The sequence below is a fragment of the Siphateles boraxobius genome, unplaced genomic scaffold (genome assembly GCF_051911475.1).
Source record: "Siphateles boraxobius isolate OS27281-9 unplaced genomic scaffold, OSU_SipBor_1 41, whole genome shotgun sequence".
Lineage (NCBI taxonomy): Eukaryota > Metazoa > Chordata > Actinopteri > Cypriniformes > Leuciscidae > Siphateles > Siphateles boraxobius.
The window spans coordinates 36,459,525-36,483,392 of NW_027509042.1; the positions used below are offsets into that span (position 1 = coordinate 36,459,525).

General features: G+C 35.3%; 1 protein-coding gene across 3 annotated transcripts in view; it reads right to left on the bottom strand.

The window, feature by feature from the left end:
- Nucleotides 1–766: 766 nt before the first annotated feature.
- Nucleotides 767–23,868, bottom strand: part of dytn (dystrotelin) — a 38,572-nt gene continuing 15,470 nt past the window's right edge. For all 3 annotated transcript variants that reach the window (XM_077199372.1, XM_077199373.1, XM_077199374.1), the window contains 5 exons: nt 6,207–6,348; nt 4,688–4,761; nt 4,410–4,560; nt 2,788–3,277; nt 767–1,722 (listed from right to left, as the gene is read on the bottom strand). In XM_077199372.1, coding sequence (XP_077055487.1) covers nt 1,619–1,722; nt 2,788–3,277; nt 4,410–4,560; nt 4,688–4,761; nt 6,207–6,348 — 961 coding nt within the window. In that variant the 3' untranslated portion in view covers nt 767–1,618. The remainder of the gene's footprint in view (nt 1,723–2,787; nt 3,278–4,409; nt 4,561–4,687; nt 4,762–6,206; nt 6,349–23,868) is intronic.

Consider the following 23,868-nt stretch of genomic DNA (forward strand, 5'->3'; position numbering starts at 1 on the left):
GCAGAAGAAAATCAACGCCTACTTCATTATTGCAACTGATGAGGAGAGAAGAGCAGGGATCACTGGACTAAAAATAACATTACCTTCTAAAGGATCCCAATGCTATGAATGTGGTTATTTCTTTTCAACAATGTCGACATGTGAGTTGAGCATTATTGGTTTGTATTCGGTACATTTCACTGTGGATTCTTTGGTAAATCAGTCACAATTTCGGCGCAGGCTTTGCAAACAGACTTTTACAAAATGGACTCGACAGTAATGCGACAACATATAAGTAACCATGTTAAAGGGGTCGTTTTTTTATACTGTTGTCTGAGGTCAACTTATGACGTTTGTGTGCGTCAGCACAATCAGCACGAATTTATCAGTGACCGACTTCTGGACTCTTGACAAAACTCCAGTTATAACCAACGAATCTCTTATTTACATCGTGTTTGTACTGTTAGATATGATGAAATGCTTTCTTTAGTGTGTGCTGAAATTAAGTTACAATGACGAGATCACTGTATTCATGCACTGGACATGTCTGATCGGCTACAATGATCATCAGTGCAACCTTTCATGCCACAATCTAAAAATAATGCTATAATCAACACTTTTCATGATTAGTTAACCTTGAGAGCTGCAATTGAAAAATAAAAGTTTGAAGTTGCTAAAAGTTTTTGAGAGGTTCCACATATAATATACTTAGCTATTTCATGTGCAAAGATGTTAGACAATCACAGCAGTGGGCGTTTACAGTGAAGTCTTACAGCAGACACGCTCCTTAAATCAGAGGACTAGAAAAATGCCTTTTATTTCAAAATTATGATCAATTTGATGTAAAAATCATCTAGTAACATTATAAGTGCACCCCAGGAAACATAAAACAGAACAAAAACAATGCAGTTCATGACACCTTTAAAATAAAATAAAACACTCTGTATGAATATGTATTGCTCAACAAATATAAGAAAAGAATATAACAAATTTACTGTGTATTGAATGCAAAAATATTCAAATTGATGTTTATGTGTTGTCCAACAAAATAAACATTATGAGGACATTATTTAAATAAATTAAAAATATCCAAAATGTCTATATTAAAAGTAAATTAAAAAACAGCCTATAAATTCACTATAAAATCACACATTAACTAGAGATGAATGATAATTTATTGACATGGGTTATAATTAAGGGTCAGCCAGCCATTATCTAAAAAAATAAACACAGACAGACCCAAATGCAAAGTGAACGCTTCTGTATTAGGCGTTATACACTGTTGCCCTGGACAACAGATATTATGCCAATAATTTGACCACTGAATTGCAATTGACCAGTCAAAATCGAATATTCATGTAGGAACAAGATTATAATAGCCTCATTAGTATCATCCAGAATATCAATACTGGTGCCTCTCTAATATTAACAAATGTCTCATTTAGATTACCAATATGAATAGTGAAGTACATTTTGAAAAAGTGTTGCAACCTCTTTATATTTAGATTGCATTAAATTGTGAATTTAACTGGTAAATTTTAATTTATGATGAGCCTTGTGATGGGATGAGACTTACAAAATTGGCTTGTATTGGTTGGAAATAAGGGAAAGTTTATTTCCAACCCATGATTGACTGCCATCATGACAAACTGGTGGTCCTCACAGAAGTGACTAAATGAGAAACAGTGTCTCTGACTCCCTCTGCTGCCGTCATTAGCATTTCCTTCTGTAGAAAGACAGACCCTGATGGAGAGAAAACAAAATATTTTTTGTTCACACACATTTATATTTACTTCTTTATCTATTCTGCTCACCGAGACTCTATTTATTTAATCAAAATTACAGTGAAAGTAGTACTATTGTGAAATATTATTACAAATTTAAAAAAAAACTTTTCTATTTGAATATATATATATATATATATATATATATATATATATATATATATATATATATATATATATATATATATATATATATAAATAATTTATTCCTGTGAAGCAAAGCTGATTTTCAGCATCATTACTCCAGTCTTCAGTGTCACATGATCCTTCGGAAATCATTCTAATATGCTGATTTGGTGCTCAAGAAACATTTATTATTAGTAGTATCAATAAAACCAGTTCATAGAAACTTCAATGAACAGCATTTATTTGCATTATTAAATCAATGGATTAAAACATTTATAAAATAGAAATCTTTTGAAACATTATAAATGTATTCACTGTCACTTTTGTCATAATTAATGCATCCTTGATGAATGAAAGTATTAATTTCTCTCTTTTCTTTTCTTTTATAAAATCTTTCCGCAGATGTTTGAATGGTCTCATTGTTTCGACAAAAATGGTAAGCAGCAAAAACTGTTATCAACATTGATAATAAGTATTTAAAAATGTTTCTTAAGCAGCAAATCAGCGTATTAGATGATTTCTGAAGGATCATGTGACACTGAAGACTGGATAAATCATACATGATACATTTTCTTTAGGATTCTTAGATTAATAGAAACTTCAAAAGAACAGCAATTATTTGAAATATTATAAATGCCTTTACTGTCACTAGAATCAATTTAATGCACCCTTGCAAAGTAAAATTATTAATTTATATATATTTTTTAAAGATTTTTTGTCTTACCCCAAAATGTTAAATGGCAGTGTATCATAGTTTCCACTAACATATTAAGCAGAACAGTTTTGACAATAATTAATGTTTCTTGAGCACAAATCCAGCATATGAGAATAATTTCTGTAGGATCATAGGACAACAAAGCTACAAAGTTGCAAGCATAATAAACATGACTGCACAAACCTGTGGTTGTATATTGAGAAAGCTCATTTCTAAGTTGCTGTACTAGCTCACAAAGTTCCTCCTCGTCGTCCATCTGTGAGTCGTCTGAGCCTGAATGCTCTTCCAGTGCTAAATCAGACATGGACTGATGGAATAAAGAAAGATCGTGTCTTTCGAGCTGTACCTCCTCCTGTTCCTCCTGTAGCCCCTCCTCCTCAAATTCCTCTTGTTGCCCCGAAGCTGTCTGGACGTCCTGGTTCAAAACACTATCTGTGTCATCCAGATTCGTAGAGATGTCTTCTGATACCTCATAAAGAGTCTCCACCTCCACTTCTATTCCTCCTCCTCTCCCCTTCTCAATCTCCTCTTCTCCACTGGAGCTGTCATGAGGTTTTAAACAGCCTGGTTGTGTCCAGTCGTTCTCACTAATGCTGTCATCATGTTCTGGTTGAAGGTCTGAATAGGAATGAAAGTCAATTCTGGGTTCATCTTTGTCCCTACGACTCAACACCTGTGACAATGACAACAAACAACATTTAAAGAACTTGTTTTACATTCATGTTTTACATAAATAAATACAAATATTGCCCCCTACTAAAGTCCATTTGGATTGCACAGTTTTAACATAAACTAATAAACTTAATGTGATATTTGTCAGTCGTACATAAATGAAACGGGTAAGGTTCTACACTCACGCTTGCCTCTATTTAATTTGATTTAAAATCATAAAATCTTATTGTTAAATGCATTTTTTTAGAATAAGCATTTATCTGTCCATTGTGAAAACAACTAAATGTATTAAAAAGTATGAACAAGGTTAAAATACGGCAGGCTGTTAAAAAAGCAATATTCAATGTTAAAATGTATGAGATTAAAACATTGGAATTATTGATGATAAATATATAAACAGGTTATTGTGTATTTAAAACACATTCAGTTTTTAGAAATTGTGTCTTATCTGTTTCATCTATGACTAACAAATATGCATCACATTAAAGTCGGCAAATGGAAGATGCGTTAATATTTCCTTCCCTATCGTGAGGTATATCCAAGCGAAACTGCTCCTTGAACAAGAAAAAATTTTAGGATGGGACATGATTTTGTCCATCTGGCGTTGATTTGATCATTGTAATTGGCTATTACACTGTAAAAAAAAAATTTGCCTTAAATTTTTAAGTACAATCAACTTGGATGTCAAATTACATTAAACTTAACTTATTTAATTTAAAAAAGTAGAAAATTGCTTAATTTATTTTGATGAGTTGAGCAATGCAAAAACGTCATAATTTATTAACATGTTTTTTTTAGATATCAGAATCTTATTTGAGTGAAAGGTTGTTCCACCCTTATGCTGAAAAACGTCATCAGAAAAGAAGAGATATTTAAAACAAATGATGTGCACGGATACATCATTTATATAATTTATAATAAATGATATAATCATCATTTATAATTCATCATTTATAATAAATACTGCAATATTCCATCAAAATAATAATCGCCAATATTGATTTCATGGTGACTTTCAAGTTTATTAGGTCATGTTACAACTGTGCAATTCAAATGGATGAAAATTGTATATGCAATTCAAATACATGCATCTTATATTTAGGCCTAAATGCCCTCCTTATGCCGCTTCTCACATGTCTGACTCTGTCCAGTTCGTCCTCCAGATGCTGATTATTTTGGTTGAGCGTCTCCATCATGGTCTTCAGCTCAGTGCATTTGTCCTCCAGTGAATCATGCTCTGACTGGGCTGCAACTCTCCACACCTGAAACTCTTTCTCCAGGAGCCTGAACACAAAAATGCAGATATTTAACATGAACATACACATATATAAGTTCAAACATATGCACACACGGCACACAAGACTGTCTTGTCTTTTCTATACTCAAAGATTTACTTTGAAAAAAGGCCCACCATTTATCTCTCTGCAGATCTCTCATGGCCTTCTGGGTAACACTGAGGTCTTTTTGGAGATCAGTTGTGTCTCTCTATGACATCATAAACATAAAAAAATATTCACAGGGTGATCATTTAGCATTATGACGATCTCCAGAGTGCAACAAGCATTTTCTCCCATTCATTTTTTCTTAAGTTAGACATTTTCTCTCCTATTGTGATGGATGAGTGAAACAGCTTCTAGAACGAGAAAAAAAATTTAGAGCAGGATTTGATTTAGTTGTTTAATTTTGTCGTTTACTGTTGGTGTGTAACTATTACTATTGGTGTTCACTCGCATCACTATAAATTGTGTGCACAAGCAGTAAGTTGCTGGCAGCAGTTCACTTTATGGCCACCAGTGTCTCTAATAACAAGGCTTTCTGAATTCTACATAATAACCCTTTAAAGATTAAAGGGATAGATTACCCAGAAATTCTGTCATTAATTACACACTCTCATGTCATTCCAAACACGTAAGACTTTCGTTCATCTTCGGAACACAAATGAAGATTTTTTTTGATGAAATCTGAGAACTTTCTATCCCTCCAAAGACATCTACGCAACTACCACTTTGACACTTCAAAAAGTTTATAAAGAAATCTTAAAACTAATCCATATGATTTGAAATGTTTTAAAGAGACACGATCAATTTATATAATGAACGGATTGAATTTCGGCTTTAATTCACATGTAAACATTGATCAGTGAATATGTTGTTCACGATGTTGTTCATGTTGTTGTTGTTTCAAGATCTCGACTTGAGTGGTTTCTTCTTGCTTTTTCTCAGTCTGCAGGTAACAAAGACTATTTCAAAGTGATAAATACAGTATTGGTCTGGAGGTTTTTTATGTTTTTTATGTTCCTACAAGTTCCATTAACTTCAAAATATGAGGAAAATATTGTAAAAAAAATTAAATATGAGGGTAGAACAAAATACTAAACTTGATTAAGGTATTTATCTAACAATATTTGTGGGCAAAAAAGGCAGATCATTTTTTTATTTGCTATGCAAAAAAGAAAAACAAAAAACTCACAGGAAAAAGCATACACTAACTACAACATAATCCGTTTTTAATATTTTGTTGGATCTCTCTTGTTTTTGCATGTGTTCATAATTTCTTTGTAGGCCTACTTGGTAATGAAGGGTCTGAACTGCGTCCACACAATTTGGTATGTTTCATTGCATTATCACAAATAAAAAAAAAGGACTCCAAGCACAACTATGCAATATGCTTACAAAATCCTTAATATTTTTTGTTATAATTTAATTTTAATCATAATTAATTAAATTTAATGATAATTTTTAACATATTTAAATAAATGGTGGTCAATTTTCCTAGGCCGGAAATCCCTTTTGGCCACCACTGAATACAACTTTTGTTGAAATCACAAGAAAAAAAAGACTTTATAAAAGCCTAAATATTTTATTTATATATTATGTGTATTTTTGCAATGCTTTATTGGAATGGGAGGTCACTCATTGCAGGTAAGTTACCTGAGGAATCTCGATCTCTTCCGTCAGCAGGGCTTTAGACTGGACTGTAACATCAGCAGGGGTAGCACTGGCAGTCAGATTTATTTCAGAAGCATTATGCATGTCTGGGTCTTCCACAAACTGCAGCACTGGAGAAGGGGCACTGCAGACACACAAACACATGTGTTGCAGGTATGGAAAGTATTCTGCACGTTTAATATACAGAATAACACAAAAAAGTACAAATGTATACCTGTAGTGAATGTCTGTATATGTGTGCATCTTCCCCTTTAATTTTCTTAATTTCCGTCTTTGCACCTCCTCTTATCTTTCAGCATTGTGTTTGCATGCATGGGAGAGGTAGGTTTCTAATAAGCTCTGATTAATCTAATTTAATTTTTTCCTTGATCACTTTTATACTTACATTCTTTTTCTAAATCATATTTAAGAGATTATTTTCCATGTATGTGTTGTGGAAATTTTAATAGTCATTGATCCCAAACAGGTATCATAAGAGAAAGAACCTATTCAATGTATAAAAGTATATGTGTGTAAGTGCTTGTGCGTGACTTTTCAGGAACATATGGGACAGGACCTCTGACCTTAGGGATGGTCAGTTTTGGCCAGTTTATTTCAGTACCAGTTTGTGTCTTTAAGTAGAAACTGAACAGCAGTAAGGACCTTATCTGAGTGGGTGAAAGGTACAGCGGGTGAGGAGGAACCTTGAAAACAGTATAAAGGCTGTCTCATATCTTCCTGTTGTGTGTCACTCTCTTGCACAGCGTAACTTCTGTGTACTAGACTGGACCTATTCTTGCAAGAATAAATACTTTTCTTTTTATTAATTTGAGTCTGAGTGTCTCTTACGCAGTGATGATGTTTAACAGAATTTTTGCCACAACAATTTTGGTGTCAGAGTGGGGTTCCTTGGAAGTGCCTTCTGGACCTGAGAGCGGACGGTGTTTGGCCACCTGGACTGAGCAGTTCCAGCTCTACCTCGTAAGCTTGAGAGAGAGGGGCCGACCGCTATCGGGTCCGGGAGGGGCTCCACTGGAATCAATAGAAAGCGAACCCGTGGCAACCAACATATCTCTGGTAAGAGACGTCTAAAATATTTTCTTTTGGGGAAAAGTATTTTGTTTCAGGGTATGAAATGTGAGTGAACCATATTGGCTGAGGGCTGTTTCTATGGTACGTAATCTGAGATTAATTGAGATCTATATATAGATCAAGAGGTTTCAAACAGATACGAGAGAAAATTATCTGAGATTAATTGAGGCCTGTAACAGATCAAGAGATTTCAAACAGATAGGTAACCTGAAAATTAGTTGTTCCACGACGGAGCAAATTGTTTTTAGGTACTGAGGCTAATTAGGGGGAACCAGAACAGTTTTTGGTAAACCTTAATTAGGAGGGCACTAATAGTGCAACCCGACCGATTTGGGTTAAAAGAAAAAATCGGGTCTGTTGGGGACGCCTAACAGATCAGGTAAACGCGCGTTGAAGAGAAATCCACAGAGAACAGAGAAGCAGCCAATATGGGGAAGTCTCAAGGTAAGCATGCAAATTTGATACACCGGTTTTTCTATCAAATGAGAAAATTATGGGGGAAAATTTATGTTTTAGATATTGAAAAAACTGAGAAAATACCATTATTTCCCAAGGGAGGGAACAATGAGCACAACTAGACTGAAAGTAGTGCGAGAATCAGTTGAACAGGGCAGTGAGAAACAAAAAAGGTTGTTATGGCTGTGTTCAACATGTGTAAGCAATGTGGACAAACAATGGATTGTTGTCTTAAAGGGGCAGATAAAAAAAGTTGAACTGCCAGGAGAAATAAAGTTTTTACTTCTTCATCCAGTAAATGGAAGCATGACATTAGATGTCTGAGAACTTAAATTTACATGATAAGGATTGAAGTAGCAAGCAGCTATAAGGCTGTCTGTGTGAAATAGAGGGAACTGTAAGTGAGAGACTTGATGGAAGAGGGAAGTGAAAAACAAAAAGGTTGGTGTGTGAGATATGTGTGTGGGGATTGTTAGCAAACAATCATGTACTGGTTAGATAATGAAGGAACTGGCATGTAGAGAAAAGAAAGAATTAGCATGTAGAACAGAGGATGCAGAAGGAACTGACATGTAGGGAAAGATTGAGAAGGAATATAGTAGAAAACTATATGTGATGAAAATAAAATGTCTGACAGAATTTATGGAAGTCAAATTAACTGTTTAAATGGTATGAAAAATGAGTTTCAGAATAAAAATAAGGCATTGAGTATGATTAACGAGGATTAATGTGATATAAAGATAAGGAATGTTTCATTAAGCAAAATGGGGAAAAATTCTATATTTTAATAGTAAAATAATGATTGAAATTAGGTTTAGTTTTAGTTTGATAACCATTGTGTTTTGAACCTAGGGTCCAGCTATGCTGGGGGTACAGCAACAGGGTTTGATTATTCAGCCCGGTTCCAGGATGTTAGATATGTACTTGTTCTGTAATTAGGGTTGTTGATGATAATACCAAATTAGTAAAATGTAAAGACAACTTTGACCAAAAATTCTGGAAATCAATAATGTATAATGTTGGATATTTGTTGATATTAAGTAATTGAAGCAAAAGATATTGTCTGTTTTATAAATGAAATTATGGGTCGGGGATAATTTCCCTGGACAAGTATGACTAAAGTTAAATGAAAACTTTGTGAAAACAACTTAGAATATTTTGAGCATTTCGATGCAGCTTATTAAAATTAATGTCGGGCCAATGATAATGATGAAGATTATGATTTGGCTATTGTGATTAAATCCGCCACTGGTGGACTGTAAAAGAATACAGAGAACTGCTTAATCAGTGGCTCTGTTTATATTCCTGAATGGGACACACACTGCTTCAAGGGTGTGCAGTAAGTTGGAGCCGTTTGCAAGCTCACAGTGATCAAACTATAGTCAAGGACAGGTGTCTGATGCTGTAGTTGAGGCTGACACATGAACCCACTAGATGACAGAGAGTGTTTTAATTGTGGTCAGCAGGACCATCTAACACGTAACTGTAAATGCCCACCGAGAAGGTGTAATAAACAAAGTGTAATTAAGTGATATAAATTTCTGGTGTTAATGTGGGCTTGAAAGTAGATCAGTGTTTAATATGATGATATTAACATTTTCGTCTGAGAAGGAACAAGAGATAAAAACAAGGTCAAAGGATTGAACTCTTAAAGTGAATCCTTTTGAAGAAAAGATCTATAATTGTAATTTTTATAAGTGAATTGATGAATAAAGGTTGAGGTAAAATTACAGATAATGACTCCAACAAATGTGATAAAATATATAAAAGTAACTAAAAGGATGATTGTGTGTTAATTAAACATTTTAAAAAAGGGTTTAGGTTATATAGAGAGACTAATCTCATGGAAAATGATAACTGCAAAAGATGTATGTGTATCAAAATGTATCATAAGCAGAGTGTGATAGCCTCGTAAAGGTTAGTGTGAATCCCGATTGGAGATTGATAAACTCCTAGGAAAAATTTAAGTCAATTATTAAACTATGGTAATTGAGATTGAGAAATGTGAAACGTTATTGAGAACTAGAATAATTATTTTTATGTAAGAACAAATAAGCAGAAGTAGTAGGCTACTGAATTAACAGTTGCTAAATGTAAAATGTGTTGAAAGGCATCTGAGTAAACAAACAGCTTGAAAAGTTGACCATGAAAGAGCTAGAAGCTGATGTTTTGCTTTCAAAAGATAAGTCTGCTATTGGCTGTAATGAAACAGTTCGCTTATCTAAATCTGATGTGTGCTGTGGCTGAAACAGCCAGTGCGACAGAGACTCAATCTGAATGGAAATTTGTAATGTCTAGATTCCCTGACGTGGGCAAAGGACAACTGTAAAACTATGTTTATTTGAAAACTCATGTAGTTTCTGGCAAAGATGCCTTAAGCTGGGCTAGAGTTAAAAGATGGCAGATAAAGTCTGATGTTAAAAGTTTTATGAAAATGCAGTGTACCAGTCCTGAATGCCTCAGAGTCTCTCTCTCATTCAATGTCAGCTAAAAGCTGTTATCTGAGCCTGTGTCATAAGTGAAAATAAGTTATTGATAGTAAAGCACAGTGTTTCAGTTGAAAATCATAGACATGGAGAGGTTAAAAGAAATCATTGCCGTTCAGAGGGCAATTTGTATTTGTAAATGTTTTAAATGTAAAACTGAATGACTTTAAAGAAGTCTTTAAAATAATAATACAGACCTTAAACGATAGAGGTGACATTTTGATTAGCGTATTTTAGGACCAGTAACAACTTTGTCTCATTTAGTCTCCACCATTCAGGACCGATGGCTCCGGCTACAGATGAAGTACACTGAATGTACGGTTGTGATCTAAATTCACTGAGTATAGTCTAAGTAGCTAGGTTGCTGCTTTTAAGATAGTTAATGGATTTAAGTGATTAAATACTGTTGTTATTAACCTGTCTCCCTGTGAACACTATTAGGCAATCGGAATGGCTCTGGTGACTCTTGAACGTGCCTTTCCTAAGCTCCAGAAAACAGCTGAGTTCTGTTGAAGAAAACTGATTGTATTGGGAAAGAGCGGTCACCAGTGTGAACGTGTGTACGAGTGGCTACTCAATGACGGGATGATCTTCCTGGCTAGGGGACAGCCCAACGCAGGGGGTCACGAACATTGGGCACCTCCGGATGGAGGTGTTATTTGTGAGAAAGGTATGAGAGTTGAGCGCTGATTACTGGAGGCCACCGGGGTCAGCAGAGCATTGAGAGGTGAGATGGGCTGTGAGGTGAAAATTAATGTTACGGCAGTCTGACCGAGAAATGTGAGTTCCTCTATACCACTCACCAGAAACCGCATTGATTGTATGGCTTGTTTTTCATTGTGACAAGTGTCTGCAACTATGCCAGGGGACGACACCCTGAAGAGAAGAAAATTAAAGATAAAGAGATAACGGGAGAGGGCTTTCAGGAGCCAGCTGATTCCATGAGGTGATTGCCATTATTTGCTGCGGAGACAGTAACAAAACTTAATCATATGAGGGACATGATGTTGGTTGCCATATGGGCAAGTAAAATGTATAGAAGAGTTAATGTTGAGCTAATATGTTTATAACATAGTTTTAACTCCCGAAGGTCGTTAGGCATGGTGGTGGCTAAAGATAAAGACAGGCTTTTGTAGATTTGAGAAGAGTCTGGATAACAAAGGTGAATGGTAAAAGGTTAATGTAATAAATTTAATATTACATTTTGTCTAAATTACAGTCTCAGGAGGCTGTTGAAAAGATTATTTGTTTAGAGAGAGAGAGACTGTCTGAGTGGAGGCAGGGATGGTAACTGTGTCTGTCTTTCTGTTATCGGCCTGCTAGAGCAAGCTGAAGCAAAATAGTGATAATGAACCAAAATCCAGCTGACTTTTCTAAAATCAAATGAATAATGAACAGACATGCTTTGAAACTGGTTAAGAGACCATGTAAAATTAGGTAAAAGCTACAGTAAAATGTGAAGTTTAAAATCTTAATTAAAATTTAAATCTTTTTAGAGATGATATAATGAAAAGCGAACATTAAAAATGAACAGTTAAAATATGTGTCTAATATGAGTGTGTGTGATGGTGACCTGGATTCTATGTCTTGTATGTGTTAGTTTGGGGTACGAATACTGTGTCTGAATAGTGTGTATATTGTGTCATTAACCTCTGGAATGAGGGTTTTATCATTACAGATGGGTTAAGGCTAATGACAAGTTTTAAGGAAGCTAATAGTTTTGAGTCAATCTGATGACAAGATGATGCAGAAAATGGGACGAGCTTTAAATGGATTAGTTATCCAGCTCTGTCTGCTACTGGTAATTATGAATCAATCTATGGATTAAAAGCATTTATGTAAATTGGATTTGTGAAGTTGTAGAGAGATGTCCATCATGGGTTGAGATAAACTAAAATGTTATAGATTTGCAGGCAATAACAAAGTGACATATTGGCTAAGTCAATATCAAATTATCCAGAGAGTCCTCACATTTATGAATATTGTGAACAAAAGGGGGGAAATGTTGTTTGACTGACATTGACCAAGTCTGTACAGCACGACCTGACCTGACAGAAACAATTGAAACAGAATTTTCAGAAACAATGTTTGTAGATGACGGGATTAAGAGACCAAACAACAGGCCTGAAAAGCAGGATACACTGTAAGACTGAGGGCCGTTGCCCTCCAAATACTCTGATAAGAAGATGTGTTTGTGGCTTTAAGTCATATTTTTGTTTCAGAGGCAGAGAAAGATGTCTGGAGGAATTTTGGCTTTGGGACAACATTTGGGTTAGTGTTGATGGCAAACTTTATCCAAACACCATTATGTTAGATTGATGCACGAGATGATTCATGCATCAAAAGGGGGGATGGTAACAATTTTGATAACAATTGACAAAATTTGGTTTATTAAGGGACGGTATATGTTGGGAGGACAAGGGGCTTAATAGGGTAAAAGCCTGGCAAGAAGCCATTCTTCTCCCTAACAAAATTGCTGTCTGTAAGTGTGCCGCACACGCTGATAACAAAATTGCAGGACTGTTTCAACAGGAGACGCCAGGGCAGATGCAGCAGCGAAGGCCGTGGCAGCACAGCAGACAAAAGAAACTACGTGTACTTTACTATCTGAAAATAACCTCGACATTTGTTTTTCTTTACAGAGCATGCAGACCTTTGATGCAGGGCAGAATGTGCCCAATAAAATAATGGTTATGGATGAATTTGACTAACTATCCTGGCCTAGATTGTTATTGTGGCAGAAAGAAACAAGGCCACACCTGCGCAGCGCATAACTTAAGATTTTCCTTTTGCAGAATGTCAGGAAGGATTGCAGAAAACAGAACTAATTCTGTTCCAAATGTATAAATATTGTGTTGTGGACATGAGCAAAGTGGGTTGAGTGTTTTTCAGGGTAAAAGGACCCAGAGTGCTATTAAGTGAGGAAGAAATTATTTAGTGATAAGATGATTTGTAAAATGAGAAGAAACAGAGTTGAATTGGACAAGTGTTGAGAATAAACTTGAAATTCTTAATGCATATCATCAGCAAGGTGAACAAATGGTGAAAATTCCACAGGTCACACCAATAGGCACGAGCGGCAAGACAAGCGGTCACTAACAAAATACTTAAGGTCTCCATTCACAGGTGAAAGCAGGCAAGAAATGGTTCACTCCAGTGGGGGTGCGGTCGTGATTTAAGGGAAAACCTTATAAGGATCAGGAAATGGTTGGAGAGTGTGACACCTGGGTCCAAGCCTCTCACCTTAGACAACACCAACAGGCCTCAACCATCATATAGAGCACAAAGTGAGGGGTCAAAGGCTCGTGCTAGTAACAGCCTCCCTCACCGGCGATGGAAGACTACGGCTACGGCACGCAAAGTGTCACCCTGGTGAAGACGGAATGTCCATGGGGCAAACGAGATGACCAACACACCTGGAGGAAGATGCACCAACTAATGGTTTGAGTTTAGCAAAAGAATCTGGTTTTGTGATGATTTTGATGATTTTATTTGATTGAATCAAAATATGGCTAGATCAAATGATTTGATTGGTTAAAGATTCATTAGAAAATATTTCAGGTAAATTATAGGGATTATTATTGAAGAAACTTGATGATTAGGCTTTCCATTAAGGGTGAGAAAGGCCGATCATGGGAGAATATGTATGGTAATAAGCTAAAAGATGGTCCGTATTTGAAATATTAGAGTTAATTTTAAACAACTACATTGGTTAAAAGAATGGATAAAAAATATAAAACCTTTTCTGGATAGAGTTTATTAAATATGGTGTTAAATAGAGCTTACTAAGTAAAACCATTGGCTGAATATGGTGTTAAAAGTTAAGAAAATATGGTTAGGAAAATGGAGGCGATGTATGGAAATGGGCGTGGACTGATGGTAAATGGATAAGATTGGTTAATCTTTGGGGGGTTGGGGGTACTGTACTACCAATTTCAGCGATAGGATTATCAATATTGTTATGTTTACCATGCATTATAATGTGTTTCCAGCTCATTACAGAGACTGGTTAAAGCTGGGAGTCTGTTCAATTGGATGAACAAAATATGATGATACAAGTAGTGGGAGCTACTGTGACATGTGTTAAAGTGTATGTTTCCTTTTCTTTTTCTTTCTTTCTATGAATGTTTTTGATATGAACAGAAGGTTAAAAGCTGTGGTTATCCGCTATGTGATGACGTACAAGGAGAGGGGTCGAAATGAGGGATTTTATTCTACTTTTATTTCTTCGTATTTCTTAGCCTGTTGAAATGCCATGTGGGTTTCAAGATGTGTAATGATAACCAGGGTGTTAAATTGATGTGTTTCCTACTTAAACTATACACTATTTCTTGTTTATACTGAGGTGACTGAGGGTCCGACCTAGATCGGGAGTGCAATAACAGTGCTTATTCATTCAGCCCGGCCGCAGATACAGTCTTTACTTGCTTGCTAATACTTAAGGGACTATCCCCACAAAAACAGCCTAAGCTTTTTACTTTTCCAAATGTTATTTCACAAATGTTTAAGAGAGTGGTCAGTTATTTGTGAAAACCAGAGATGAAGAGTATAAGTGTGATGAAATTATTGTTGTTTTTTATTTTTATTATTATGATTGGGTAATCTGAATGATAAAAAGGGGGGGATTGTTGTGGAAATTTTAATAGTCATTGATCCCAAACAGGTATCATAAGAGAAAGAACCTATTCAATGTATAAAAGTATATGTGTGTACGTGCTTGTGCGTGACTTTTCAGGAACATATGGGACAGGACCTCTGACCTTAGGGATGGTCAGTTTTGGCCAGTTTATTTCAGTACCAGTTTGTGTCTTTAAGTAGAAACTGAACAGCAGTAAGGACCTTATCTGAGTGGGTGAAAGGTACAGCGGGTGAGGAGGAACCTTGAAAACAGTATAAAGGCTGTCTCATATCTTCCTGTTGTGTGTCACTCTCTTGCACAGCGTAACTTCTGTGTACTAGACTGGACCTATTCTTGCAAGAATAAATACTTTTCTTTTTATTAATTTGAGTCTGAGTGTCTCTTACGCAGTGATGATGTTTAACAGAATTTTTGCCACAACATATGTTTGTATATTTTCATGTTTCCGCTTAAAGTTTGATTCATTTGCTGTCATCTGTGAATTTGAAGCACGTAATTGCAGTGCACTTGAAATGTATTTTATAGAAATGTTGAGGGCGAAGGCAAACATTGTATAAGACTGTTTTATCTCTTTATCAGGAGTGTATTTTTGTCATTTATGTTGTTACGTTTTTATTTGATTGATTTAATCCTCAGTTCCTCTCTTCCCCTTTCTGCATTGTGTTTGCATGGGAGTAGTTATATGATTCACCTTATGTCAAAATGATTTATGACCCTATGATTGACAGGTGGGCGGGGCTAACCTTTGACCTTCCGGAGGGTGTTCCGGAGGTCCTTTGATGTAGGGATTAACCTTTGACCTTCCGGAGGGGTTGTTCCGGAGGTCGCTTAATTTAGGGATTAACCTTTGACCTATCGATCGATCAAGTTGACAGTACATTCCGGAGGATGTTCCGGAGGTCCTTTAATGTAGGGATTAACCTTTGACCTATCGATCGATCAAGTTGACAGTTGTCTTTACCCTATTGACCTTTGTATGATATATGAAGTTGCCAGTTGTCTTTGCCAGTTGTCTTTGCCCCATTGATTTTGACCTATTGACCCCGGGGGAAATAACTTCTTGGTGTGGGAAATCCCCTCCGTGTCGGGGTGAGAAAATAATTTTTCTAATGTCGCATATAGATTAGAATAGATTAGAATTACAAAAGTAAAATCATCTTACCGTTTCACTATGGTGAAGAATTGGATTAAAGTTGACAGTCTCCGCACTGTGTGTGTGCGTCTGTCTGTGAGTGTGTGCGTGTCATCCGATATCCTGGCATTCCTGAGCACGCTATATAAATGGGGATAGTGAGAAAATATCTCCCAGTAACTAAAGTTGAAACACATTCTGTTCTTTTAAAATGGTTATAAAATGTACATTTAGTAATTTACAAATATTTTTCATACTAACTAAAGTAGATTTGAAAAACATTCATTCCTTTAAAATAAATATCTTACTGATCCAAGTATTTAAAAAATAAAATCATCTCACCGTTTCACTATGGTGAAAAAAGCCCCCATGTGCGTTTCTCTCACACCCCTTGCATTTTGACAGTCTTTGAGTTAAATGTGTGTCTGTGTGACACCTGATATCCTGGCATTCCTGAGCACGCTATATATATGGGTATAGTGAGAAAAAAGAGATTGTTTCTAATAATTTCACATATTTTACACTAGAGTTGAAAAACATTGATCTTTAAAATGGTTATAAAATGTACATTTAGTAATTTACAAATATTTTTTCATACTAACTAAAGTTGAAGTACATTGATCTTTTAAAAGTGTATCAAATATCTTTTCAAAACAAAAATAAAATCATCTTACATTTTAGAGAGTTGAAGAAGTAAATCCCAACACATCATTGTCAATATAATGTATGAATGTATTTACAAAAATATCCTCGAGTGTTTTTCTCCCACACCGGTCATTTTGACACTCTGTGATTCAGAGTGGAGGAGGAATGTGTGTGTGTGTGTGTGTGTGTGTGTGTGTGTGTGTGTGTGTGTGTGTGTGTGTGTGTGCGTGTGCGTGTGCGTGTGCGTGTGCGTGTGCGTGTGCGTGTGCGCGTGCGCGTGTGCGTGTGCGCGTGTGCGTGTGCGTGTGCGTGTGCGTGTGCGTGTGTGCGTGTGCGTGTGCGTGTGTGTGTGCGTGTGTGTGTGTGTGTGTGCCAGGCCAGCAGCAGTATGAGACGTTGAGGATGTTTTGTTAGTATTAATCTTAAAAGTTAATCTTAAAAGTTTAAAAATAAAAGATAATTTAAATTCAATTCAATTAATTATTTAAAGTCTTAATAAAAACGTTTTAATACAGTCGAATCTTCTATTTATCTTTTAGAAGATTACTGTAATGATTTTGTTTAACGGAGACCTAAAGTATAATGTTTATTAATTTAGTCATAGCCATAATGATTTTTGTACTGTAACAGCATATTCTATCCCGTACACCTAAACACGACCATCACAGAAAAAGGCATCTTTACATTGTTTTTTACATACTGTTTTACTCTCACACACACACAGTAACCCGGTTCCATAAAATTAACTAATCTCTATTTTTAAATTAAATGATTATAAATAACGTATATAACTCAATGAATAATAACAAGTATGTTACTAAAATGAATTCAAACTATTTAAACATAGTTTTAGCTAAATGAATTTATATATATATATATAATATATATATATATAATATATATATATATATATATATATATATATATATATAAATATAAAAATACCTTACATTTCCACAGTGCTGAAGATGTAGTTCTTTATGCAATGATAAAAACAGTCCAAAGTCATAAACAAAATTGTATTCCTTTTTTATTCCTTCAGTGATAAACTACAGGGTGAAATGAATGCATGACCCCCTCACAGAGACGAGAGGAGTTACAGGACAGATGAGACAGATGTGTTAAAATTAAAAGACTGTTTAAATCAAAGCTTTAACGTTTTTTTAAAGTCGTATCTTCTATTTATCTTCTTAGAAGACTTCTGTATGATATAAATGATTTTACATAAATTTAACCTAAGGTATTATTTTTACTAAAGCGTCTGTTCAAAAAATAAAGCAAAAACTGTACTTTGGTATCTTAGATATTATACAAATTATTTCAAACAGTATTTTTGTCCATGCCGCATGAAATATGTTGTCAAAGTTTGTCACAATGTTTTTTTGTTTTTGTAGTTGTTGTTTTTGTTTTTAAGAAATCCCAGGACTCTACATTGCTCTTATTTAGATTACGTTGTATCATTTAGAAAACCACCGTACATTTTCAGAGACGCGATGTACCTTTTTTGGTCCATCACACAGCATATTTAATTTTACTCATCTTATTTCAAAGCATGATCTTACTTTTTCTACGGTAGCTATGATCTATTGCACGTATAAGGTGTATATCATTTTTTACTTTTCTTGTATCTCCCAAACTATCCTTAATCAGTGTGGAAACATACAGGCTGAACCCCTTTACTGAGAATATACTATCGGGTATCTATATAGCAGGAGGCATGCCCTTTGACCTCCTCCATTTTGGAGGCTTACAGCTTAGTCCTTAAGCGGCTACAGTAATTTATTGCCATGTGTAACCTGAAAAAACAAGAGGTGATAAAAAATGTTAACGATGACCTACGTGGACCTCATGGCTACGGCTGTGAGAGGACTCCATTCCCTACTGAAAGAACATTGTGGACACACAGCTCTGACGTTTTCCAAGAGTATTTTGCCCAGCCTCTTCTTTATATACAGCCAAGACAAATCATTTCTGGACCAAAAACTTTTGCACCCTCACTCCTCTTACCACCTCATCAAAAGACATGTCTAAAAGTGAGTATTGTCTTTATAATTCATTTATGCTACAGTGTTTTATTTAAAAAGATTGTTTACACATAAGGAAAAGACGGTATAATTCATTAGTGTTTTAAACATGCTATTGCTGTTATAGCATGCTTTGTTGCTCTTACACATTGTTATATGTTCTATATCAAATGTTTTTGACGTCATATACGTTTCAGAATATATATATATATATATCCCCCAGCCAATCACATTTTACTGTAGTTGCCCGCTGGGGGGTTTCCATAAAGGACATTAAAATAAATGTTTTAAATATTATTTAGATTATTTGAGTCAAACATGGTTATATGTGCATAGGCCTATTTAATTATTTAATCTGTATTTTATTCCTCTTCAGTTACTTACTTTTTAAATTTCGGTAGGCTACTTTTTAATTCTTCTTTTACTTTGTCTTTGATTTTAACTTTTAGCACTTTGCATGATAAAATTGTTTAAAATGTAAGCTGTAAATATGAATGGCACAATGTGATAACCAAAATATATAAAAGTTAAGTCAAAGCTATTTATATAGCCTAGCGTTTTTCACATTCTCATAATTTAGTTATACATTCTGACGCTGGGACACTGTCAAGCGTCTTCTTTCAGATGGTTCAATATTTATGATATTATGCTCCCCTGAATGGAAAAGAACTGTAAACTTCATCATTGTACTGTAATGAACTGCGTTACTGCCTATAGGATGATTGCATGATTTTTTTCCATTTAAAATAACATGGTCTTTCCTTTTCTCTCTCTCTCTAGAGACAGCAAACACTGCAGGACAACCGGACATCCAAGTAACATGTTAGTGTGGTTTATATTTATTTTTAATGAGAAACATTATAGAGTGCAACAGGCGTTTTCTGGAAGTAAAAACACTTCCGGTAACCAGCGACTGTGAAAAAGGGGGCAGGTACTCTATTGGCTGTATAATGAACAGATGAACTGACAGATATTTTATGTAAACAGGCAAAATCTCTTCATCTGACGGTGGCCATGTGTTTTCGCCTATCATAACTGGTTTAACTCATGGCTCCTCCTTTGAGATCAACATAACTTCTGAAGAATCAAGTGTACCGGCACATTGTAAGTGTAATAAAACAGTTTCGCCTATGTATTAAATTAATCTTAATTAAGCAGTCCGAGTTAACTATTTGGGACCAATTGGAAATTTACATTCTGATCTAACAGCGTCATGTACAAATTTGTCATGCTCCTGGATTATTTTACTATACTACATTAGCCTTTTATTTACTGATGATTTTATCAAAGCGACAAATTAACTCAATTCATGGTTGCAATAATAAAAAAAATGAACAATTGACAGATGAACTGACAGATATTTTATGTAAACAGGCAAAATCTCTTCATCTGATGGCGGCCATGTGTTTTTGCCTATGATAACTGATTTAACTCATGGCTCCCCCTTTGAGATCAACATAACTTCTGACGAATCAAATGTACCGGCAAATTGTAAGTGTGATGCATGAAAAACTATTAAAACAGTTTTTCGCCTATGTAATGTATAAAATTAATCTTAATTAAGCAGTCCGAGTTAACTATTTGGGACCAATTTTAAGGAAAGTTACATTCTGATCTAACAGTATCATGTACAAATTTGAAATATTTTGGTACTATTGAATCAAGTTAAGTCATGGTGAATTTATCTTATCTGGTGTCATGCTCCTGGATTATTCAGAATTGTAACTATAGCCTTTTATTTTACGACACTTATTTATTTTACTACAGATTTGATCAAAGCCAAATACTGTCCAAAAGGGGCGACTGGGAAAGAAGAGAAACGGGTCAATACAAGGTTAGATTCAATCTTTATATTCTTTCCCCATTTTGCTTTCATTTTCCTTTTCATGTTTTAATTTTCAATTTTTATATTCTCAGATCATCAAGGGTTTCTGAAAGCAAACACCAGTCAGTTGGTTGAAAATATGAAGAACATTGATCCAATCATTGACGATCTTGACTTGCACAATGGATCAGTTGCAAATGTGCGAGCGAATCCAACACGCCGGATGAAGTTGAGGGAACTGCTGGACTGTGTGAATTGTGAAAGCATTGCCAAGAACCTGGTCAATGCTTTGTGCAAGCCCATCATCAAAATGTTTTAACATATCGTAAATTTCAATTGTTTGATAAATTATCTAACGATTATACCTAACTATCAACAGTTATATGTGAAACGAGCTCAGTCGCATTAGAGATGGATTCTTGTTTATATTGAACCGCATGTTTAACAGCTCTAGGGTTCTTAAATTGTTTACCGCGGTTTCATTTTGAACAACACTATCGTAACACTTATCGTATCGCCGGGTGTGATTGTAATGTTTTGTATGGTGTTTTTCTTTACACTTTCCCCCTGGATATCTGGTTCCTACAGTTAGCGGTAGTGTTAGTCAACTCTATGTCTTCTCTTTGTTCATATTTGACAGTATTCGCATGAATTGGCGTGATTTAATAAAATGACGGTTTAAACCATCATCTTCGCTTGAGACATTTACATTATATTTTATGGTTTACAGTATATTTTACAGTATTTTACAGTATATTATACCATCCTAGTTTTAAATAGCGCTTAAATGTATATTTTACCCCTTTTATGCGGCTACAGAATACCGCACAAGGATCTCTGAAATATTTTTTGTGTAAAACATCTATGTAGGTCGTGTATAACATCTAGGTAGATCTATGTTTTTAAAAATACACCGAAACAAAGAATGAAGACATCTTTCTATAAGTGTCCCTCAAAACACAGTGCATCCGTGTACGATGATTTATCAGAAAATTACTTTTTTCTGAATAATCTCGCCAAGTGCGGGTGCTTGATAACTACAACCCTGAATTCGGTTACTCAATAATGCGCTAAAGGTCTATAACTGAACTTTAACATCTTAATAGTTGGTAAAAGTTCACTTAAAGTCTGCGCAAAATAAAATACATCCTAGCTACTTTCTAAACAGAGTTTATCGCGATCCATTCACCCATCCATATGTTTTGAACTTTTAATGTTTAATCAACATTTTGTTGGAAAACAACTGGTGGATTTACTCAACTTTTTATGTCAACAGGTTCTGCATAGCGGGGTAACGTCGCATTTAATTAACATTGTTTATTTCAGTAAACTTAAGTTTATTACATAAGATTAATTCAATGCCATTTAGTTGAATCAGGTTAACATTCTTAATTTAGTCCAAAACTATTAAGTTCAAATAATCCAATTGTTTCGTTTATTTAGGGATAGTGTTCAACAACCTTTACAAATATATCTAATAAGATAACCTTTTACAAAATCTTTACTCGGTAAAGACTCTTATTGGTTTTGTCGCATCCAATGCATCCCCAAAGTAGTTGTTTTTATAATGATTAAAACCGCTTTAATTATTATTATCATGGTCTACACTTTATGGTAAAACACTAACATATCAGAAACTCTTTTAAATATAAACATTAACATGTTTTTATCTTGCTGTTAAAACACATAAATAACGTTTTATTTCAAATGTACACCCCTATACAGCATGATGGGATGGGGAAATCCACAGGCTCACTGAAATATTTAATCTCTTAAATATTCTCATCTAGTATTTATTCATTAAATTATTAATGCGCAAGAATCAAGACTTATAATACCATTTTATTATAAAATTGTGAAACTCCAAAGCTCCGACACGGTCGCAAAGAATGATGAGTTAAGCGGTACAATCTTTTATTTCAACAGTATTTTTCTTTACAAAATGATGATAGACCGACATTAAATATACATAAAGTAGACGATAACTCCATTTATTTGTGATCCAACCAGAATAGAAAGTCTCGGCACGCTACCATGTCTTGGTCTAGGGTATAGTTGACGAGGCCTTGAATTATTTCGCCAAGATCTGTTTTGGCATTTTTTGATGCCAGTAACGCACAGAGATCTGTTACAAACGTAAACATAACGAGTAGTTCATCGACCGCGAATTCGTGACTAGATGCACACATCACATCCAGAACTTTTCTGAGGATTACGCCTGTCGGCTCTATGGTGTTAAAAAACATGGGCGTCACATCGGTCCATGTCCCCACCAACCCTCTTATGACATCCATTTCTTTTTTGAGATTTGTGACACGTTTGGTGTCCCGCTCACAATCGGTTTTCTTAACACACGCAGCATCGATGATCCTGTCCATCAAGTAAACCATCTGGTCTCTAAAATGATCTTTAAACATAGAGTCTAGCGTGGCCCTTAAACGACACTCTTTCCCCATGGAGCACTCACACACCGGATGATACTTGTGTCCCGCATCGCCGGAACTCGACGGGCAGTTGTTCTCCGTCAGCTTTTGCGTCGCCATCTCAGAGGTTTTTAGATTTTCAAATAGGAAACTGTTTGATGGTGAAAGTCCCCGGAATCTCTTGAGCGAGTCCTTGCAGCACAATCGTCCAGGCCTAGTGCTTTAACGCTCGGAAGCTTGTGTTTTTGACAAATGCCAAATGCTCAGACAAACAGGAACATTTGATCAATGAGATCACTTTAGATCCACTTTAGATCAATGAGATGTTGTAGTACCCCCGCAGTCGCGTTTTTTACGATATCGAATCCGACGTCGTTGAAGCATCCGTCCGTAGCGTTGAAACGGGGTTTCGTCGAAAACGTCGAAACTCTGTGTAGAGTTTATTAACCCATGCGATTGGGGTCCGCCCTCGCACCCCTGGTGTGTACGGTGGGGGTCGTCATCAGGACGCCGTAAATAACCATGTCCTGCATATCGTCCGAGACAATTCAGCCGAAAATTATTTTACGATACTGTTCAGTTTATTTAAAAATAATTTTCTTTGAACGCTGTTGTGTTAGCTTTCTCATTCAAAGTCATGTTGAAAGAACCTTTTTCAGTTAAGTAAACCAAAAAATTAATTAAGTAAATGGAGTTATCGTCTACTTTATGTATATTTAATGTCGGTCTATCATCATTTTGTAAAGAAAAATACTGTTGAAATAAAAGATTGTACCGCTTAACTCATCATTCTTTGCGACCGTGTCGGAGCTTTGGAGTTTCACAATTTTATTATAAAATGGTATTATAAGTCTTGATTCTTGCGCATTAATAATTTAATGAATAAATACTAGATGAGAATATTTAAGAGATTAAATATTTCAGTGAGCCTGTGGATTTCCCC